The following is a 12,874-nucleotide window of genomic DNA, read 5'->3' on the forward strand; positions in this document are numbered from 1 at the left end:
AGTTGCATGGGGGTCAGAGGTTGGTGTCATGTGGAAAGGCCTCATTAGAGATTGCATTTCTGCTCTCTCTGATCATCGAGACTGACAAGCTGATCCCGAGGGGCAGGTGATATGCCGGCTCTTTTGTGTATGCTTGACATTTAATAGCATCTTTAGTTCATAGTTCTCCTCATGACAGGTGTGGGATAAACTGTTTTCATGAGGGAGTTTAGTCAAAGTCAACAAGCCTCTTAACAAAACAAAGTCAACTGGTGCTCCAAATAGGTCGTGAAAATAAGCTGCTGGACCCTGGTCATCTCTCGGGGACACTGTGGTGAGACTTAGGAGTGGGGGGGGGGAGTATGACCATACCCCTGGTATCAATAATATAATAAGTTATGTTTTGTTGAATCACGGATGCACAGGTTAGTAAACACACACGTGTGCACACGTCATGGACAGACACGGCAGCTCTGATGTTCTGCTTGTGTTCTCCCTGCATTCACACATGACCCCCACACAAGGCTACTTTCCCAGGAGATGAACACTAACAGGGCATGTAGGCAGTGAGGGACTTCTGCCAGGGCTCTGAATCTCCATCTTGGAGGACTCCTCACAAGATCATGTGACCCTTCCCCTAGGGCCTCTGACGCTTGGAGATGATTCTATGAAGTCGCAAAGAGAGACTCAAGGCTGTAGTCTTTCATCTGGAGACCACCTAGCAATCCTGGGGCACAGATTGTTTGACTAGGGCTCAGCACCCATCAGTGTAGCCTACAATTATAACTCCTCCTTTCCTTTGTGTTTTTTCTTTGCTTAAAAGCTTTATTTATTATTATTTTTATGTGTAGATGCGACTGTGCAGGGAACCATGGTGGTTACATGGGGGTCAGATCCCCTGGAGCTGGAGATAGAGGCAGCTGTGAAGCACTCAACTACTGAGCCACCTCTCCAGCCCCAGGATTTCTTTGGTTTGTCACATTACGAAGTGACAGTGTAAGGCACGTAGTGTCCCAGGTCCATCATGACCTCAGAGGTGCTATGTAGCAGTAAGCAAGCAATCAGCTTGCAGTCTGTGATGCTTATCAAGTACACCCAACTTTCAAGGTATGAATGCATCCAACTAATACATGGCTGGCTGCTTCTCATTCCTAGGAACCACACACGATCCTGGAAGCCACAAGGCAGTCCAACTCCATCCTTTCCTTTCTCCTACACTGTACTTTTTGCTTAGGAAGAACTCTGGCTTGTTCATGATTTTTTAAAATTAATTAATTAATTAATTAATATTTATTTATTTTATTATTTTTTTTCATTTTACACACCAACCACAGTTCCCCCTCCTTCCCCTTCTTCCACTCCTCCCATCTCCCCCCATCTACTCCTCAGAGAGGGTAAGGGCTCCCTTGGGGAGTCAACAAAGTCTGGCATACCAAGTTTAGGCAGGCCCAAGCCCCTCCCCCCTGCATGAAGAGGGACACACATGTTCTTGATTTTTGTTATTGTTTTGTGGTGCTGGGAAACGAACCTAGGGCCTCATACATGGTAGGCAAGTGTTCTACCACAGCGCTGTCTTCCCAGCTGTTTCTGGATTTTGATCTGATTAAATTACCTGTATCCTAGAAGCTGAGCTAGGCTGAAGGAAACCGTTCCCAGGTCTCTGTTTGTTCCAACAGGCAATTCTCCCGACAGCTGCAAAGTGGATGGGTGCATCCTGACCACGCAGGAGGAGGAAGACATGATCAGGCAAAAGTGGGATCTACCTGCCCATAAGTGGAAGCCGCTGCTTCCGGTCACCAAGGTTCGTGGGGGGCAGTGTGAGGACTGACCCTCAGTCTCTGGAGAAACCTGGGATCTTGTACATGCTACGGCATCTCACTGGGCTCCACCCTACACACCTCCCTACCACTGGGCTCCACCCCTACACACCTCCCTACCACTGGGCTCCACCCCTACACACCTCCCTATCACTGGGCTCCACCCCTACATACCTCCCTATCACTGGGCTCCACCCCTAGTCTCTTTTTTTTACTTTTAGAGACAGGGTCTTGATGAGTTTTGCAGGCCAGCCTTGAATTTGTAATCATCCCGCCTCCACCTCCCGAGCAGCCAGGATTATAGCTCTTCAAATTAACTTCCCTAGAAGTCTTTGCTCAGTTTAACAGGGAAATGGATGTTCTATGGAAAGGCACACCTGTGTTCTCACAGAGGAGGATGGATGGACTCTGTGACTTTTGCATGCCTAATAATCAAAATTTTGTTAAAACAAAAACCCATCATGTGCGAAGAATGCACACACAGGCATGTGTTCCTATAGTACATTTAACTTATCTGAAGGGTGCCCAGCACACATCATGTGCCGAGAATGCATACACAAAGTTTCCTGTAGTACATTTAACATATCTGAAGGGTGCCCAGCACACAAGTTGTCATCCTTTGCCCATCTGTGGGATGGACATCCTGAGATGTACTAGAATGTCTCGGACCAGGGAAGTGGTCACCATGGGTGTGATGAGGCTCCATGTCACCCTGAAGACACCAGATGACCTCCTCTTTCATTTGACTAGTTCATCGACTTATGAAGAAATACCATGACACTTGAACATGCACACTATTGTCACATGGGTGGCCTTACCCTACTAGCAGACTTCTGGTAGACCAAATTATTATTGAGAAGCTTTTCTTAAAGCCCCCTAAGGCCAGGCCCGACGGACCGCACTGGGGGAGTTAGACACAACCCTCCTACAAGGACCTTGCATCTGCTTTTTTTCCACCCCCAGCTATCTCCCAATCAAAATCACCTGTTGGACAGCCTGACCCTGGAGCTCCAGGATGTCATCACGCATGCCAGGATCACCATCACCCCGGATGGGGGCATAAGCCGCCTTCGGCTCAAGGGCTACCCCAGTTCCATCTGTTTGCTGCGGCCCCTCCGGGAGAAGCCCATGCTGAGGTTCTCTCTGGGCTTCAGGGCAAATCTTTAAACAGCACATCCATGGTAGTCATCATCCACCCACTGTCCTCAGTGTTCCAAACACCTGGTGGTTCAATAAAGCGATCACCCAACCCACGGGTCTGTGTCTCCAGCTGCCACCCAGTTGGGAGCTTAAAAACTGGCCATGGCTAGGAATGGTGGATAGCCTCCTGAAGAAGCACTTTTTTTTTTTTTTTGGAAAAACACTACAAAACAGTGACTGTTGAAAGTAATCAATTTTCTGCACTGCTTGTGCATAGATTCAACAAACAGGTGATCCGTACCCTACGGCTTTGAGAGCTTACTCAGGCACGGGAAGGCCTTTGGGAAAGTATTTCTAGAATCATCTATTCAAGAGATAACAGGCCTCTCTTTACCCTTCAGAATAGAGATGACTTTACCAAAGGACCCCCCTCCCCCAATCTGTTGTGTATCCCAAAAGGCCACACAGTCGGCGTGCTGGGTACTGGTGGTCGCTGGGGCAGCCAGTCCCTCAAGTAGTGTGGAGCTGAGCCTGGAGTCCTACAGAAATGTGCGGTGAGGGAAGAAACAGAGGCTCGGAGGGTGGCATGCTTCCAGCGACCCCCAGCATTAGCGGTCAAATGGCTCTGGAGTGCAGGGCAGTGGCATGCTGGGAGGTTGGATGGGCGCTCCTGGCCCGGCAACCGCCTTTCCGCCTTTCTCTTCTTCCCTGAGCCCCATCGCTTTACCTGTCTGGTGCCTGAAGCGCTCTCTCTCCCTCCCTCCCTCCCTCCCTCCCCCCCCCCCCCCCCCCCCCCCCTCCCTCCCTCCCTCCCTCCCTCTCCTCCCTCCCCCTCTCCCTCCCCCCCTCCACCTCTTCCCCTCCCTATCTGTTCCCCTTACTCCCTCCAGGCTGGCCTCGAACTTACAGAGAACTTCCTGCCTCTGTCTCCCAAGTACTGGAATTAGAGGCAAGCGCCACCTCACCAGGCTCTTCCTCTTCTTCCTGCATTCTTCCAGACCTGGTTCTGGGTGTCATACCCCTCCCAGGTCTGTGTTTGTTCTCACCTGTGGGGGCTTCTCTGTTTCATGCCTATGAACTCCCTGAGCTTCCCGCTGCTCCCATCTTTTTTTTCTGTCCTCGCCTGTCTGTGTTCTCAACCCTCTCTGCATCCTTCACGTCCTTGGTCAGTCGCCCCTGGCCTGCCTGGCTCTCTGTCGCCCCTCCGCCCCCTGCCAGCCCAGTCACAATCGCTCCAGGACGTCAGCGTGTGCTGCAGGTTCACGGCCCACTGGCCTGGCAGCCCAGTCCCGCCTGTGGCCCGCAGCCCCAGGGAGCCCGTGGGTTCTCGGCGGGTGTGCTGGGTGTCCCCCGCCCCGTGCACGGTTCTGCGTGTCCCGACGTGAGCGAGCAGTGGCCATGGGCACACGCGGGCCCTATGCGCTGGTGGACACCACGCCGGCCAAGACCATCTTGGTGTACCGCAACGGGGACCAGTTCTACGTGGGCCGCAAGTTCGTGTTCTCGCGGCGCCGCGTCGCCAACTTCGAGGCTCTGCTGGAGCAGCTGACGGAGCAGGTGGACGTGCCCTTCGGCGTGCGGAGGCTCTACACGCCCACGCGCGGCCACCAGGTGCTAGAGCTGGACGCGTTGCAGGCCGGTGGCAAGTACGTGGCTGCGGGCCGCGAGCGCTTCAAGAAACTGGAGTAAGTGCAGCCTCTGAGATCACTTCCCACCCAGGCCTCTCTACAGCAGCACACCCCACCCAGCTCTCCGCAACATAGCATACCTCACTCGGGGCCTCACCCAGCTCTCAGGAGCAGCACACCCCATCCAGGGCCTCATCCAGGGCGCCTGGCAGCGGGAACCGATGTCCCTGGTAGCAACAGGCTACACACAGAACGTGGGGTTCAGAGAGTCCAAGTGAGGGTGGCAGCCAAGGGGTACAGATTAGTTTGCATGACTCTGGCACTTTTATTGCTGTGGAATAGATGCGTGATATCTGCGGGTGAGTTCAACAGAGAAACAATTAGGCTTCATTTTCTTCATCTTTAATGGCACGTGAAGTCGGGCTCCAGCCTGCTCAATAAAACTATGAAAACACTTCTGCACCGGCATCACTAAGGTGCACGGGCCTTAGAGTCTGTAACTGCTGAGCGCCCCCCCTCCCCGCTCCCCCAGCAGATACTAGTCACCAGATAATAAGATTATAATTGTGTCATTAGCAGTCTTGGGGGTTCCCTCCAATGATGACCAGGGAGGGCCTGTGGCTTGAAAGGTTTTCACAGAGCGGCATGCTGGGTTACAGTTGTGAATGTGCTGCTGAGGTCAAGCCTTCCTGGTTCTGCCTTGTCATACCTATCAAGGCCTGGGGGTGGGGAGAAGGTGTGACAGGCCATGGCAGGCGGTGGGAGGGAGACAGTCAAGGTCCAGGGAGTGGGCAAGGACCCCCTCTGAGTGGAACTGAATCCAGGCATCCCTGCCTGAGCAACTTTGGGCAAATGAGTTTCACTCAGCGCTCACAGTCTCATCAGTAAATCAGGTGGTGTCCACCTCGCAGCACCACACAGGGGTTAACTAAATGCCCTTCTTCAAGGTGCCTGCACCCAGGGCCACTTTACTTCTTCCTCTCCCTCTGGAAATGCCAAGGAAGTTGCTCAGTGACCACCAGCCCCAGAAGAAGGAAACCTGCTGCAGGTTTCACATACACCCTTTAACCGCCCTGCTGGCTGGATCCTGCTCTCTCTGGTCTGTCTCTATGTCCTCGGGAGTGCAATACCGAGTAGCACACAGCACTTTGTGGTTTTGTGCCTTAATTTTCTGAATTGTTTTTGTAAAATGTAATGGTTGTCTCCTTTGAGAGACTACTGTTTATGAGAAAACACGAAAACCAGGATCTTAGAGCTGACTAGCAATATGAACTTGGAAAAATGGAGAGTATGAGAAGGTTAGGAAGGTTGAAGGACAGGCCGGTGGGCGGAGTCAGTGAGGGGCAGAGTCCTAGGGTGAATATCCTCAGTCTGAGCTTTGCCTGGTCTGGATAAGTTTCAAAGATCAGAGCATGAACATTTTTTGCTTTGTTTTTTTTTTCTTTTGGTGTTTCAAGACAGTTTCTCTGTGTAGCACAGCCTGTCCTGGATCTCGCTCTGTAGATCAGGCTGGCTTGAAACTCACAGAGATCCACCTGCTTCTGCCTCCCAAGTGCTGGGATTAAAGGCATGGGCCTCCTTGCCCAGGACCCTGGTTTGTTTCTCAGAACTTACATGGTGGCTCACAATTACCTACAGCTCCAATTCTGGCCTCTGCGGGCATGGGACATGCATGTGGTATACATCCACAGTGCATGCAGGCAGACACTCATGCATATACATGACATAAACAACCACCACAAAGACCGAGGTCCTGTCCACCCTAGACAAGGACATGCCATCCCCCTGGTGACTGTACCCATGGCTCCCCAGTTGCCCCCTTGTTGGGGCCATCTTTCTCTAGCCACTCTGTGAGGGTCAGGCTTAGTGACCTGACTCTGTGCCGAACAAATACTTACTTCTTTTTCCTCTATCTACCAGCCCTAAGTTAATCCTTCCCTGCATAGGGTTAAAACTATACAGATCAGCAGCAATGGAAGACACATACCTTTTTTTTTTTTTTTTTTTTTTTTTAAAGAAAGGAGTCTTAAGATACCAATCTTAGGCTAGTCCGTATTATCATTTAAAACATGCTTTATTCTGTGGGGACATAGAAGGCTCCTTGAAAGTCCTAAGGGCCAAAAGCCTTGGCAAAATGAGGACATCTGTAAAGCCCCATGGACGAGTGTAGGTGGTCTCATTTTCAGACTTTGGGTTCCACTCTGATGCTGTCTTGCAGTGGAGTCCCATCACAGCACCTACCTAACCCTAACTAGATAAACTGGTGTAACAGGATCATGAGGTATTGCTGTGACAGACTTGACCATGTGTTCTTGGGAGGACTGTAGAAGGATTTTGAAACTTTGGGCAAGAAGAACCATTGAGTGTTCAAAACCTGGTGAACTGTTCTGTGGGAGCTTGGAGGATAATGTTGAGAGCAGTGTAGATGATGGAAAGCCTGGCTGGTGACGTTCCAGAGGGAAGTTTGAGAGCCACTTAAAGACTCTACCAGGGCTGTTTGCTATTTTGAGTTGAGAATCTGTGGTTTTGGTCAGCTGGGGCTGGAGAATAAGCTGGGTTTAACAAGAGACCAGAACCACTGAAGTAAAACATTTGCTTTACTGGAACAATTGATGCTGCTTAGCTGAGGCTAAGAAGTTAGCAATGATTAAGAAAAGACCAGCGTCGAGGTGAAATCTTCTGGGAAGTGTTTCCTCAGAGACAGCATACAGCAACTGTGTTACAGAGGTGGCCAAGGTTGTACCTTGCACAGACAGCTGGACTTGGTCATGTGTAAGAGTCACCCAGGTGGTGCTGGTTTTGAAGGCGTGAAGGGGTCATGGAGAGCCGTTGAGGCTTGGCACTGTGAGAGGCCAGGAGAGGCCATTGGTGAAGGTGCAGCCCAGTTGCAGCAGAAGACCCAGCATTTTGGAGATGCTAGTATCAGGTGACTGCTAAGAAAGCAGCAGCTGGTGTGGCGTGGAGCCTGCCTGAACCTAGAAGACAGGCTGTGTGTGTTATAGAGGACAGAGCTATAGAAGTGACCCAGGCCCTTTGGAGGAGTCCAGGAGATCATGAATGAATCCTAGTATTGGTAACCACTGAGTGATTGTTAGGCAGGAGGCAGGTTTCTAGCTCCAGGGCTGCACTCAAGGGAGGGTGATGTTTGATGACATCTACTTTGCAGCACACTCTTGCTACCTGCTCTGAGTTTGCTCCTCTATAAGTAGAGATGACCATGGTGCTTGTGCGCTGGTAACCGCAGAGCCAGTGGCAAGAGTATGACAAATTCTAGAACAGCCTGGGCTACAGAGTCAAGCCATCTCAAAACAAACAACCACAAAACGAACAAAAACCAAAAACCTGTAGACGGAGTTTTCCTGTCCCAACTGCCAGCTCCAAAATAACCACAAAGAGGCTTAATATTAATTATAAATGCTCAGCCAACAGCTCAGGCTTATTACTAACTAGCTTTTACAACTTGATCCATTTCTAATTAATCTATGTGCTGCCACGAGGCTTGTGGCTTTTACCCTTTGTCTCATTTTGTATGTCTGACTCATTCTGTGCTTGTCTGGCAACTCCTCTGGCTCCGCCCTTCCTCTACCCAGCATTCTCCCTGTGTCAGGCTCTCTCACCCAATCTCTTCCTGCCCAGCCATCAGCCAATCAGCTTTTTATTAACAATGAGAGCAATACATATTTACAGTGTACAAAGATTGTTCCACAGCAAAACCCAAATCCTAACCAACCAACCAGTCAACCAACTAAACATTACCATCATCACCAAAAAGTCAGAAGGCTAGTGAATTAGATCGTTATTCCCTATTGTTTAAAAATATTTAATTAAATGTTTTAAATAAAAATATTTAAAATAGTTTTTAAAAGATTTATTTACTCAAAAAATGTGTATGAGTGTTTTGCCTGCATTTTGTGTATACCGTGTTCATGCCTGGTACCTGTAAAGGCCAGATCAGGGCTCTTAGATCCTGTAAAACTCAGTAACAGATGGTTGTGAGCCACCATTTGGGGACTGGGAACTGAACCTGGAAGAGCAGTCAGTGCTCTCAACCACCAAGCCACCTCTCCAGCCTTAGACCATTATTTCTAAGGTCACTCCAATAAACACATGCATCTGAGGGAGAGACATGTCCCTGGAAAGAGTTCCCCAGGGCAAGGCTAGTTAACACAGCTGGGGGTGTCCCACCACACGCTGCAGTGGGGTAATTTCTGACTTGTGGGGTTGTCTGCTTCACTGCTGACACTGGCTGCCTAGGCAGAGGCTCCATGGGTCAGTGTGAATATTGTCTTTCTAATTTTCATTTCTCCTCTCTTTTTTTTGCAGCTATATTCATATAGTTCCCAGAAAACCTTCAAAGATGAAAAAGTTGAAGGAAGTAAGTGTTTGAGACTAAGAATTAGTTTGAACTGAATCAGACCACTTTGGCTACAGGTTTTCAACTTTATTAGGTTTTCATGAACCATCATCTGGCTTTACTGGTTTTCCCATTTCCCCGATTCCTATTTCATTATGTCTGTTCCAGTTTATATTCCCTTGTATTGTGTAAGAAGGTGTCTCTTTGGGGGAACCTCTTTTACATCCCTTCTCTTTCTCTGCAGGATATACCATTTCTTCCCCAGGGATCTCTGTGCTGGATTGTGAGGGCTAATGACTTCTGAGTTTTTGTTAGAGCTGTTTCAGAGACAGTGTCTTGGCTTACGAGGACCAGTCAGGGTTTCCAGGTTTGGTGTCAGGCTGACGGGGAAGGTGCTTTGGATGGTTGCTGGGCACATCATCATCCCCTCCAGTGTGCCAGCTTGCTTGTTTTTCCTTCTTTTCTGCTTCTGTCTGAAGACCTGGCTCCCTTTCCCTCAGGCTGGCACAGAAGCTGCTGTGATCGCCAACCAAGCATGCAGTTGGACCATGGAGGGAAAGGGCTGGGTACCCGTGGTGAACACGCCTCTGATTAAACCTAGGTTAAGTCCCTCTAGTCTTACTTTTCTCTTGCTCATCACTTTCTTCTCCACCCTGCCCACTTATTCTTTTCACAATGGCCATCATTAGAGCCCAGCGGGAGGTAATTATTACCAACCCAAAAACGGCTGGGTCTCATTTGCTATCCTTTATTATTATTATTATTATTATTATTATTAAGGGCCTAATGGTGGAAGAGGTCCTAAAGGGTGAACTCCTCCAAGAACATTGTTGGCAGTGTGTGTGCATGTCTGTGTCTGTGTGTGCACGTGTGAGTGTGTGCATGTGTCCCTCAGCATGCATGTTCCTGATGTTGGGAAAAGAGAGGCTTCAGCTGCTTGGTGGTGGTGATGGCGAGGGGGGGCGCCATGTACTCCTGCTTCCTTCCTAGCCTCCCAGAGGGCACATTACAAAGCACATTAAATTGGCTTAGTCATACAACTCATCATTAAAAAGTTGTCTCTGTGTGTGCACACTTGTGTGCACTAGGGAGGGCATGGGCATGCCGTGGCCCGGGTGACAGCATGGGTGCAGAGGTCAGGCGACAGCCTTCAGTGTCCCCACCTTCCACCTTGTTTGAGGCAAGGCTTCTGAGCCTCCTCTGTGAAAGCCAGGCTGGCTTTAGGGCTTCTGGAGGATTTTCTCATCTCCGACTTCCATATCCCGTTAGGAGCGCTGGGATTGCAGATGTGCATGCTACCTTCATCCAGCCTTTCTGAGGGCTCTGGGGGTTCAAACTCAGATCCTCACATGTGCACAGTACGTGCTCCACCCACTGAGCCACCTCCCCAGTCCCTTAACTACTGAGCCATTTCTCCGGCCCGTGACCTTTCTTCTTTACACATGAAACAGAAGGGCCGGAGGATGTAGCTCAGCTGGTAGAAAACTTGCTTAGAATGTAGGAAGCCTGGAGTTTGAGCCACCAGGAGTGGGTTGGCACTCTAACCCTGGCACTCTGAAGGTGGAGGCAGGAGAATCTGGAGCCAAAAACTATCCTCAGCTACATAGTGCATTTCCGGCCAGCCGGGGTTACATGAGACCCTGTCTCAAAGGCAAAAAACAATCAACATTTTTACAAATAAAAACAAGAACTGTGCAGATCATGGCATGCTGCTTGAGGTACTCATGGTCTCTGGCACCCATGTGTCTTTGATATTAATTGGCTCACACAGTAGTTTAGGGACCTGATGTTTAATGGCAGAGATTTCTTCATGGACACCCCACACTCTTTCCACACATACACCGGAGCATAGAAGAGTTTATTGCTCATTAGCTGGTTTCTTTCTGGATGTGTTTATGTGAGGATGTCTCTCCTTGGCGCTGGAGTTTTTTTTGGTTTAGGCTTTGCGTGGCAAGCAATGCTTGGATGTTTCCTGAAGGGGGACAGACAGTGTGAGAACAGATAGAGAGCAGAGACTTGGCCGCACAATGACAACCATAAGCAACTGCCAGGTGAGCCCTCCCTTCACCTATTCCAGGCGCTTGCCAAGGTGTGTTTTCCACCGGTACCTTTCACTCTGAAACCCGTGGCCCTGTGAAGGGATTTGTTACTGTGACTGCATCATACACACAAAGAGCAGGTCGGGGAATGTTAGGCATCTCAGGCCCACATTACACTGTCAAGAGTCAGAGCGTCCCAGGCGTCCCTGAGCACTCGGCCAGCATGGTGCCGCATGGCTGTGAACTGTGAGGACATGCCCTGGGGTGGCTTTTCATGGACAAGAGCCCCTGATGCCGTGCACTCCTGGGGAGATTGTGTGATCTGGTTCTCTGCCACTTGGCTATTTTGTGGGGTTGTTTTGGAAATTAGTTAGGCTGTTTTGTAGAGCCTAGCACGAGGCTTAGAGCCAGGTGGTAACTGTATTACAGCTGCAGTGAGACCTATTCCATGGTCGCCCTCAGGTCTCCATTCTAGGCTTAGTTTTACTACCTTGGGCAGTAGGTTTATAGCCCATTGGGCACTTCAGCCTCAGGCCGATGAGTGATGTGTGTGACTCATCAGATCTGGTAAGTATGAGTGACTGTCTCTCCCACCAGACAGTAAAGGCCACATTTGTTAGACTCCTCTTAGGACATGATTACATGGAGTACAGGGAACAAGAATCCAGAATGTGTACTTAATAGCTGCAGTTATTTAATTAGGCAGGTGCTATTGGGGTTAATGAGTCATTAACACATCAGAAGAGCAATTAGCCCTTTGTTTCCATAGTTGTATGCAGTCAAGCTGAAAGCCCTTTCTAGGGTGTCTGTACCCAGTAGAATTTCTCAGAGTACAATTTCTGTTATTTTGTTTTCAGACCAGGTCTGTAAGTGCATGCCTGTTGCTGCTATCCACAGCATTTAGTTTTCTCACTGCAGTGTGAGGGTCACTTTATATGCAATACACAACAGAGCAATAGTGATGCACACACTTTCTGCAGCCTTGCTGGTCTCATTCACTCTGGATCCCTTCCGCTACTGGCTACTAGGAGAGTTTCTGCGATTAGCAGAGTTGTGTATTCGTCCTGGTACCTTTCCCCCATCCACTGTCCATTCAGCTTCATGGGTAGTTACCACAGCCTCCTGGGGGGCTGCTCACTCACTACTCAGCTACAGAAAACTGCCTCTCCCTCCTCCACTAGTCAGAAACTGCCACTATCTCCTCAGCTAGGGGGTAGGGCCTCTTTAAGTTCCTCCTTCTCTGTGCTGGAGCCCTCAATGGCTCTTGTGCAGGTCATGGGCCAGGAACCACAGCTACCACGAGTTCATGAGTGGAATGTCCTTGTCAGGAAGATATTATTTTGCAGCAATATTCTTTGACTTTTAGCTTTCACACTCCTCCCACCCCTCTTTCCAGAGACAGGGCAGTCCCTGGGGCTAGCTGACCAGTTAGTCTACAGCCAGTTGATGGATGAGCTCCAGGTCCCAGCAAGAGACCCCCACTTTAAAAATCAAGGGGTGGGTGGGTGGTCCTGGGGAATGACACCAGAGGTTGACGCTGGCTCCCACATACATGCACATGGGCACCTGTATACTTGAGCAGGCTCTACACACATGCACACACACACACACGAGGTTAGGGTTAGGAAGAGCTATGGGTGGACAGAGTGACTAGGAACAGCTGGGGAACAAGAAACCAGGGCCCCACGTACAGCTCTGAGAGTTGACAGAGGAGCTGATAGTTCAGCTGAGAGGAGCCAGGCATGTGATGAGGTTGAGCATCCTCCAGTTTCACTGTTGCCCAGATGGATCTTGGTGTTGTCTTCTAAGATGGTGAGTGTAAGTAACTGTTGCCACTCTGTGGATTTGGTCTTGGGTTTTGGCACCAGAATATAAGTGTGTTGCAACTCTGTGATGCCAGCTTTGCAACTCTGGGGG

General features: G+C 49.7%; 2 protein-coding genes across 8 annotated transcripts in view; both read left to right on the forward strand.

Moving 5' to 3' along the window:
* Allc (allantoicase) overlaps positions 1–3,050 on the forward strand; it is a 47,694-nt gene extending 44,644 nt beyond the window's left edge. For all 6 annotated transcript variants that reach the window (XM_037198177.1, XM_037198176.1, XM_037198175.1 and 3 more), the window contains 2 exons: positions 1,656–1,780; positions 2,760–3,050. In XM_037198177.1, the coding sequence (XP_037054072.1) occupies positions 1,656–1,780; positions 2,760–2,963 (329 nt within the window). In that variant the 3' untranslated portion in view covers positions 2,964–3,050. The remainder of the gene's footprint in view (positions 1–1,655; positions 1,781–2,759) is intronic.
* A 777-nt stretch (positions 3,051–3,827) lies between these two features.
* Dcdc2c (doublecortin domain containing 2C) overlaps positions 3,828–12,874 on the forward strand; it is a 67,889-nt gene continuing 58,842 nt past the window's right edge. Inside the window, exons 1-2 of one of the 2 annotated variants that reach the window (XM_028883164.2) lie at positions 3,828–4,621; positions 8,888–8,939. In XM_028883164.2, coding sequence (XP_028738997.2) covers positions 4,335–4,621; positions 8,888–8,939 — 339 coding nt within the window. In that variant the 5' untranslated portion in view covers positions 3,828–4,334. The remainder of the gene's footprint in view (positions 4,622–8,887; positions 8,940–12,874) is intronic. The other variant, XM_037198179.1, reaches the window with a different exon arrangement.

Source organism: Peromyscus leucopus, chromosome 22 (assembly GCF_004664715.2).
Source record: "Peromyscus leucopus breed LL Stock chromosome 22, UCI_PerLeu_2.1, whole genome shotgun sequence".
In the NCBI taxonomy this organism is placed as follows: domain Eukaryota; kingdom Metazoa; phylum Chordata; class Mammalia; order Rodentia; family Cricetidae; genus Peromyscus; species Peromyscus leucopus.